Below are 9,162 nucleotides of genomic sequence, written 5' to 3' on the forward strand. Positions count from 1 at the left end.
TACTAAAATAAATTCAGCTCTGTCAATGATCAGTTTTCAGGGTGGGAGTGACCTGTAGACCTTTATTGTTCAGAGACATGACATTTGGAAGTAGATCAATTTTCCCATTCAAATCCCATCCGATGGGATTTTCACAGCAGTGGGACACCAGGGAGTGATGTTATCCCTAGAACATCGACACATTAGATAAGGTAGAGATCTTCTGCCTCCTTTTGCTTCAAACCATAAAGACGACTGGCACCGACTAAAGACTGGATGACCTATATATAGACTTGTAGTCAGCATTTGTAGAAACAATGACATTGTCCCAGCAGAGTTCTACAGAGAAACAACTTTTTTTTTTTTTTTTTCCTTAAATTTGTATTGGCTTTTAAAGACAGAAGTTTAATTTTTATGGAAGAAAAAAAAATACTTTAAAGGTGAATCTTAGGACTTAAGGACTACTTGTTTGAATTAAAAGCAATGGGATACCTTCAGTTCAAAACTCACCGATTAGGAAGAGCTACTGTATGCATCTCTACATTAATAGACAAGAAATATTAAAAATACTTTTTCTATTTAGCCTTCTCACTGTCATTAAGAAATGAGACACAGTTTTTCACCCATATATCAGTACAGGATTCATTTACCTACCCAACATTAGAAACAAATGAACCAGTTCACCTTGGAGATTATGGAAAGAGCACGCATTCTCTCCATGATGTTTCAGGCTAGGATAATTTGTTTAAATGTGTCAAGTTATCTATGCACCTTGCATGAACGAGACACAAATGGCTGAGATTTCCATGCCTGTAGCTCTGAAGCGACTATTACTTAAAATCTTTCCTATATTCCTATGTCACCATGAGTCCCATGAGACTGGTCACATGAAACAATACTGATTTGACTTTCCTTTTATTCTGGAAGTTTTCCCTAATCCGGTTTAAAAGACAGAACAAGTGAAAGTAAAAATAAGCTGGGCTTACTCATCTAGGTTTTATATCCAAAATACTTCATATAACTAAAAAATTCCACTATCCTTCAAAAAAACGAAGGAAAGTAGCACCAAAGGGAAAAACTATCCCGAACAGGAAAATCCCAGCTGGGACATGGCTGTTGAACCGACCTGTTAGTCACATTAAGTTTACAGGGTTACTGACTGGCTCTTTCCCCAAGCTGCAAGAAATCTCAGGTATACACTGTAAGGGGTCTGGCACCTTGTGATAAAGAAACAAAACAGTAAATGCTTCTGAGTTTAACGAAAAAAGTGTTAATCTTGCTAAACAGTTACATGCCATAGAACAACAGATTAGGGGGAAGGTAGGAGTCACTTATAAATCAGCATCTATATTTTAATAGTTAAATAAAAGTTAATTAAAATAACATTTTCAGTGAATATTAAGACACAAAAGAGAGTAAGTAATTTATTAGTACAGTTCATGAGTGTAAAATTTGCATGTTCAGGTCAGCTAAAGCATGGGTTGGTTAACAATGTACTTCTATGATACTTTATACAATTTATTTGCTTCAAAAAACATTAGCCCTTCATAGAAATGTAAACACTATAGACTGCTCAGCACTTTGGGACTTAAAAATGGCCTTTAGTAACACCCTTTATTGTTAGTATTTTTCAAAATTTCCCAATTCATCTTTTGGAAGTTGGGGGAAGGTTGAATATTTGAAACCCATTGAGCTTTCTGTAGTATCCCAGCACCTGGGGAAGTAGGAGGAAAAGGAAGGTAGGTGGGTGGAAGAGGGAAAGAAAGGGAAGGGAGAGGAAATGGGCTACAAAGGCTACAGAGCAACAGGCTTAGCTTGCATTTGCAGAAGCAGTTTATATTTATGCTGAAAGTTTTTAGCTTAAAAATAAAGGTAGGGAGGATGATTCAGGCTTTTTTTTAAAAAAAAAAAAACACATGCATCTTACATATGAAATATATGTTATGCAAACAGATGTTCTGATAAGACCATGGTCATGTTTCAAAAGGGATTTTACATGATCTTGCCAAAATTAGTCAGATAAATACCTGAAATCGACCACTTTGAAAAAGATTTCATCTTGCTGTCAACAACGATAATAATAGCAACAACTACTAAAAGGAATAAAGATATCTTCATGACAGATTTTCACTTTTGAAATCGGTTTTCTACTCCAACAATATCAAAGTTTGTTTCTCTGTTCTCAGTAAAAAAAATGCCATTCCTGAATCAATGTGGAATCACTGCTTGGCAGTGCTCACCTCTTATCCCCATACCACCAGAGGACTGGGATGCACTTAAGCTGTTTGAGCTCATTTATAAATGAAACCATAGCCACTCGCTAATCCACATTGAATGCAAGCCCTCTCAATACTAAGTTACCATAATCACTGGACTTACTGCATTTCAAGTCTGAGTTTTTTAAAGTACTTATGATTAGCATTTGGAGTACGTTGTCTTTAATAAGACAAAATAGGAAACCCTTTCACCTCCCTTTGCCCAAATGTTTCTAATATGAACCCTAAACCTGACAACTAAATGAATCCTCTATCAAATTAATTCCAGAGTCATACCAGGCTTGACTCTTCCACATACAGATTCTACCAGCAAATTTTCATTTAGAAAGCAAAAATTTTAGCTCTGGAGAGAAATGTAATTCCATTGGCTCCATCAGAAATAACCAGAATATGGTAATTCATCCATTCCATGAACAGATGTTCTCTTTCATGTTTGCACATGGTCTATTCCATGTTCTGCATATGGCTCCAGACTTTATTAAAAAAAAAAAAAGGGGGAAAGCTGGACCCACTACAATCCATTTGTGGATGCATTAAATATTTCAGGTGCACGGTAGGGTGCGAAGGTAGAATCATCATTCTTTTCTCAGAAAAATACCTGTCATTTGTTTCAAAAAAAACCCTAACAGTGCATTCTTCACCAAGTGTGCATTAGAAAAAATCATACGAACTGCTATGTAGGTAAGACACCAGGACTCATAGGACAAGATTATATATAAAAGAATAGATATGAAGCCTTTACCAGTACAAAATCAAGTATAACAATATCTCAGTAATTAGTTTTTATGAAGAGATAACAAGACAGTACTAAAAGAAGCACTTCCAACCCACACCCCCTTCCTGAATCTGAAATGCAGATCAAAAGCACAGAACTTTATTCTACCCTCAAACTGCTTGCAGGTTAAGGATTCCCACTGAAGCTGGTTAGTGCTTGCATTTCAGTGAATGTGGAATCCTATTTGTCAAAAAAACATCATACCCTCCTGGCCTCAACAGCCTAGCGAAAGAATAGTGTAAAATAAGTTGTCTTACAGGCTCTGCTTCCAGCTTGTCTTGTCCTCTCCAGTGCTGAAGGTGGTCAATAATTCCACCAGCCACTGACAGCAAGTTAGAGAGCAGTACATACATTTTACTGTATAAAATGCTGAAGTCCTATTTCAGGTTTGGCACCATGACAATGATTTTTCCCATTCCAATTTGGGACAAAATTAGATGAAAAGATAGTTTATGTCCTTAGAAAAGACAAAAGGCATTACAGCTACAATGACTAATGCATTTTAGAGGGTATCAGAACCTGCTATATGCCATACACTAAAAAGAAAAGTATTAGGTAGAAAGAGTACCCTATAGAGTCTACACTGGATTTTTGAATTTCATCCTTTCTAAACCAGCTAGAACAAAGTGAAGCTCCCTAAATTGTTAATACTTGTTATGGGCATGGTGCTGTCCCAGGGGTACCAGTGCCAGACTTCAGCTCTGTGGTGGACACAGAGTGGGCAGCCTCCCTCCGACGGAGCCGTAGTTTCTTGCTTAGGGCACTCTGCAGTGTGGGAGACAAGAGTTTAACCTCCCGCGGGCTGGATACAGATTACATCTCCAGCCTTGCTGCCTGTGGAGCAAGGGTCTTAATATCCTGCTACGCAAAAAGTGGGCAGTTGCTTTGCTGCCAGACACGTTCTAATAACAGACACTTTTAATCATACATGAACAACAATAACTGAAAATTTAATGAATCTTTCTGGGGATGGGGAGGATGGAGGAAGCCTAGAAAACAAGTGTCCTTGATTCTTGGGGGGGATGACGGGGATTAAATCAGAATCAGGTAACAACCCCACCTAGTTAACATTTAGGAAAAAAGGGAATCTGCTCAGGCTAAGGTTAGAGAGTTTGGTCTTATAAAAGGTATTTGTATCCGAGGAGAGGACGGCACTGAAGGTATCACTTAAGGACACCTCCTCCCAATAATCTATAAGCTTCAGTCTTTCAGGTTCAAAACAAATTGTTGTTATCTCAACCTTCAAATTATTTCCAAGAATTCACATGGAATTATTTGTTTACTCTGCCTGAAAAAGGCCCTCTTTGGGCAGCAGTACTTTGACAATACATTTTCTTGTAAAAACGAACACTTGAAAGCTGCTACGGAAAAAGGCTCAAATATGCAGAGTTCATTTACCTGTGACTAATTTAAACAAGGTTAACATCTAAAGAATAAAGCAGTTCTTGAACTGACAAAATCCATTTCAAGAGAATTCACTCTATGGGTTCGTGAAATCCTGAAATCCACAGACTCTCAAGACTTGCTATGCACTCACTCTTCCTAACATTATTTTCCTGTTGAGATCTAAGAAGGAATTCAGGTAAAATAAGTGGTATGTAATCAAATCCAATATGTAGCAGTTTGATTAAGAATACTCACACCGAGATACAAGTGTAAAACAACAATATGGTTTGCTTTCCGCAAATGAAGAGATTCTTTTTCTTTACATAAAAATTTCAGTAGGCCTTAAAAAAAAAAAAAAAAAAGAGAAAAAAAGAGTAATTTGGCTGAATGCATATAGTTTGCATTTGACCTCAGAGAAAAGGCTTTTTCACCTGCATAGAACACTATTCTCCATATCATTGCTGAAGTTACCACAGTTCCCATTTGACTTTGTTTGCTCTCAAGGCTGGACTTAATAATCTTCAAATTGCTTCTCCTTGCAGAGATCCAGAGTAACTGCCTAACTCTAAAATGATTACTGGAGAGCATACAGAACTGCTTTTGCTATACAACATTAACTGAAATCAATGCTGTATTCAAGCTTTTTCAAGTATGACCATGGAGTTACAAAACTTGGTTCCCAGTTTGGAATGAAGAATAACGCCAGTAAAAGGTGTCATAAGAATTGCAACTGATGATATAGACAGTTGCAGGAAAGGGAGGGGGAAAAAAGATGATTTTAAACAAATTTTTCGTAGCCTAAATTTTTCTAGGGAAAAATTAAAATAGCTATTAAAAAAAAAACCCAAACACAACAAAAAAAGCCAACAAAAAAACAACCAAAAAACTGGAAGGTGAAAATTTGAAACTTACTTCTTTTTCTTTCATGATTCTTTCCCATTTTCAAATATAGCACAAGGCAGAATTTGAAAAAAACCCACAACTTTGAATTAGGTGAGAAAACTTAATTTTTCTAAGTGTTCCTGTTTCTACCTGCCCATTTTTCAAGACCTTAAGAATTCAATATAAGAGATGTACTGGAGGGACTAAGGCTACATATGAAAAAATCAGGTTGGTGAAAAGCATGTAAGAGAAAAGTATGTAAGAGAAAAGTGAGCATGCAACTGATGAAAAGCAACCTGTACTTAAGTATATTTTAAAACAAACAAAAACCCATAATGGATTTTTTCAAAAGATGCAATACAAGATTGTCCTCAAATTTTTCATCAAAACAGATTTCTGCCCTGGAAAACAGTAATTCTCAAGAAAATAAATTCATTTTTGTTGCACAGAACAACTCATCCTTACAACACATTGCCTACAAAATGTCTATTAATTAAAAATAATAAGGGAAAATAATAAAATAAAAACCTACTACGCTGACCTTACTGTGTAGCTTCATGACTAACCTAAGATACCTAAACATGTACAACTCCTTGCCATCCTCTCCTGCACTTCTGCTCCCATTCATGTGCCACTGCTGAGGCTCTTCCAACCTTGCCATCATCCACATCACCCTGACCTTACTGGAAGAGTACTTAGTAGGTGGAGGAAAGAGGTAAGGTGGTAGTTTGGTGGAGGTTTTTTTTGAACAGCTAGTTCTTAGCAAGTTCATTTTCCCACACAGCTATCATTCATGACGGGTACAATCATGTGTTTGTATATTTCAATTCTAGCATAAGGATATGAGACTACGTGGCAAAACATCACCCATGGGATGACCTCTTTGGAGCAGCACAGATTAAATCAACTGTCAAATGAAGTTAACACGTTAATGTTCTTTTCCCACTGTGTTTATATAAACACGTGTATTACTTTTGACCAACATCAGCCCATAAAGGCTCTGATTTTTGAGGCATGGAGACAGATTGCATCTGTTCTACTCCTGTGTACGAGGAAAATGGCTATTTCTGTTTTTTTAAGCAGTATTTGTGTGGCACATTGTACGCACAGCAGGAAGAAGTATGTCACGCCCTTTTTTCAGGTACAATACATACCAAATGAAGAGCAGCAAAAAAAAATACCAGGGCAGGAGTGTCCAAAAACTCCACAGACACTTTAGAAGTAGTGCTGACGGATTTGAGATTTCAGCTTACAGCTAAGGAGAAAGTGCACAAAAACTAGAAAGCAATATGCTGATGCAAATAATGAAATACAGTAAACACATCAACTCAACTACCCCTTATCTGCCGAACGGTCAACTGTATTGACCATTTTCATCCTTGAACTCAAACTGAAAACTCAGGCCACAGAAAGTCACACGTCCAGTGAGCACGCAAGGAGGCTCCTATTTATGTCCACTAAGATTGTCCTTTTACACTGTACGGTAAGATGGCTAATTAAAGGAGACCAAAGCATGCGACTACAGGCGTCTTCAGTCACATCCCTTTGACACAATACAGATTTCGTGCCATAAAAACCTCCAAGACTTCATTTCATAAATAAAACATTTTAACCTTTTGCTCAGTGGCATCAAACTCACTGAAATTTGGAAATTATAATTTTGTTCCTCTCTAGGTAGATGTGTCTGACAAGTGCGCCCACGTGCTCTGCACAAACCACTGGTAATGTCCCATGGGAGAGGGTGCTTCACCCTTTTCAATTCCTGACAATGCGCTTTTGCAAAAAACCAACCTTCGCTGCCAAGGCAATAAAACAGACATTTTCCCCTCTCATCACCACCTCCACTCCATCAAGGCTTCCCACTGCCACATCACCTGTTTCCTGCCAAGTCTGCAGCCTGGGTCAGGAGTATTTTCTTACCGTTCAGGACATGATGAGGCTGATTAAATCTGGAAGCTCAAAACAGCTGAAAACCTTTGTAATAGCTTCGCAAAGCCACAGAATGCTACCAAAGCCTTTGAAAGTTTGATAGAAAAAAATCATGTGGTGGTTTGGAAAAAGGTTTGACATCCCAGGTTTACAGTAAAATTCTCAAATGATATAGACAGAAGAGAAAAAGGGATACATGGCTCACAGTACCTTTTCCTAAACCCAAACTAACCAATTAACTTTTTTTTTCATAATTTAAAACAGAATTTTCACAATGAGGTAAATAAGATCTAGATGAGAAGACTAAGATATGTGCAAAGATATAGTCATACACCCTAGTTCTCATCCAAGAAAGCATGTTTGAACAATTTCAGGAGATTTAAGTATGTGTTTAAATGACTTTGAACCAGTGCTTCAGAGTCTGTACACACATAGAGTCTCATATCATGTTGGTAACTTTTTTTTAGAAAAATAATTCAGGAATAAATGATTCAAGAAAACTATTTCAAGGTCATAAAATGTATCTCTAATCACCTGAAATCCTTTCTTAAACCATGTTTCAAAACAAAGTTATTTTAAAAACACTGGCTTCTCCCCAAATTTTTTTTGCTTTTTTTTTCTATTTTAGAATAAATGTGTTAAGAGACAAAACATCACCCACTGTTAGTATTTTAAATAAAACACATTTCATGTAAGTAGTGAAGTAAGATTAAACTCATATTTAAGGATTTGATGACCAGTTTTCAAGACAATATCTAAAAGTACATGCAGGGAAACCGTAACTAGCGAAAGTGAAATAGCTTTGAATCACATACACATGTGACCAGGAAATTAGAATGTGAAACACTGTTTTGCAAACTGATAACCATGCAATTAAGAGAGATGCAATCAAGCACATACACTTTGACCACTTCACTACTTTTTAGAAACTATAATAACTCCAGTTAAAACATCACTGAACCAGGCAAAAATAGTGCCACCTCCACTGCTTACATTTTTTTCAGCTTTTTTTTTCCAATATATATTTCTATTCAAGGAAGCAACATAAAGACTTTTTTTTTTTAATCGTGATTTGTTAAAGAAAGCTGAGGTCAAGTTCATTCATATGTAAATTTAACAATGGCTCATAAATGTTTTGAAACTAATTCAAGGTAAGGTTTTAGTTGCATATCTACCTTTCTGCCTCCTTCTCTGCTCAGAATGAATTTAAGTAATTTTGTATGGTTTTATAAATATCAAAAAGCAATATTCAACTGAAGTGTAATTTGATTTGTTTGCAAATCCCTTTTGAATTGCTTTATGATGCGTAAGCGCATGCAGTTTATTAGGAAATAATAAGCAAAGAAGGCAAGCCAGGCAAGAAGCTTTGCTCACTTTCAAAGTCAAGGAAAAAATTTGGCCCCTGATCAAGCTCTGTGCAAGTGAGAACTTTTAAAAGATTTCCCATTTGGTTCCTGAAAAATAGAAAAGGAAGAGAAAAGGAGTCCTGAGTGAACAACCGATTTTAGAGACAAGGACTTGGACACATTGGTTGTGCTGGAAAATACACACTGCAAGGATTCAGATTTTAAAAGCTTTTCCTCAGTTTGCTGTTAAGTCAGGGAAAAGATTCTCTCATTGTCTTGTAATTGTTTGAACTTACTTTCAAAATCCAGGAAAAAATGTGGATAGTTTTCAATTTCCCTGGTAAGGACCTTAAGAAGATTACCCATCCCAGCAAACCTAGTAAATGCAACAAAATCGTAAACAGTTATATACGTAAACTTAGAATACTACAACTAAGAGCATGACACAGTCTGCATCATATATTAAACATTTTGGCAAGTTCTGGACCATAAGAAAGATTTTGATGGTCAATTCTGCGATATTTATGCATGGAGACAGAGTAAGACTTTGGATAAATACAGAAATAATTCAGTTCAACAAACTGGAATT

At 36.6% G+C, this 9,162-nt stretch overlaps 1 protein-coding gene across 2 annotated transcripts in view; it reads right to left on the reverse strand.

Annotated features, from left to right (window-relative positions):
• Window positions 1-8,943, reverse strand: part of FAM49A (family with sequence similarity 49, member A) — a 19,320-nt gene extending 10,377 nt beyond the window's left edge. The window contains exon 1 of one of the 2 annotated variants that reach the window (XM_009709076.1): window positions 8,870-8,943. In XM_009709076.1, coding sequence (XP_009707378.1) covers window positions 8,870-8,939 — 70 coding nt within the window. In that variant the 5' untranslated portion in view covers window positions 8,940-8,943. Of the gene's footprint in view, window positions 1-8,601; window positions 8,675-8,869 lie in introns of those variants that run through there. The other variant, XM_009709075.1, reaches the window with a different exon arrangement.
• Window positions 8,944-9,162: the final 219 nt, after the last annotated feature.

This window comes from Cariama cristata, unplaced genomic scaffold (genome assembly GCF_000690535.1).
Source record: "Cariama cristata isolate BGI_N322 unplaced genomic scaffold, ASM69053v1 scaffold22171, whole genome shotgun sequence".
NCBI classification, from domain to species: Eukaryota; Metazoa; Chordata; class Aves; order Cariamiformes; family Cariamidae; genus Cariama; species Cariama cristata.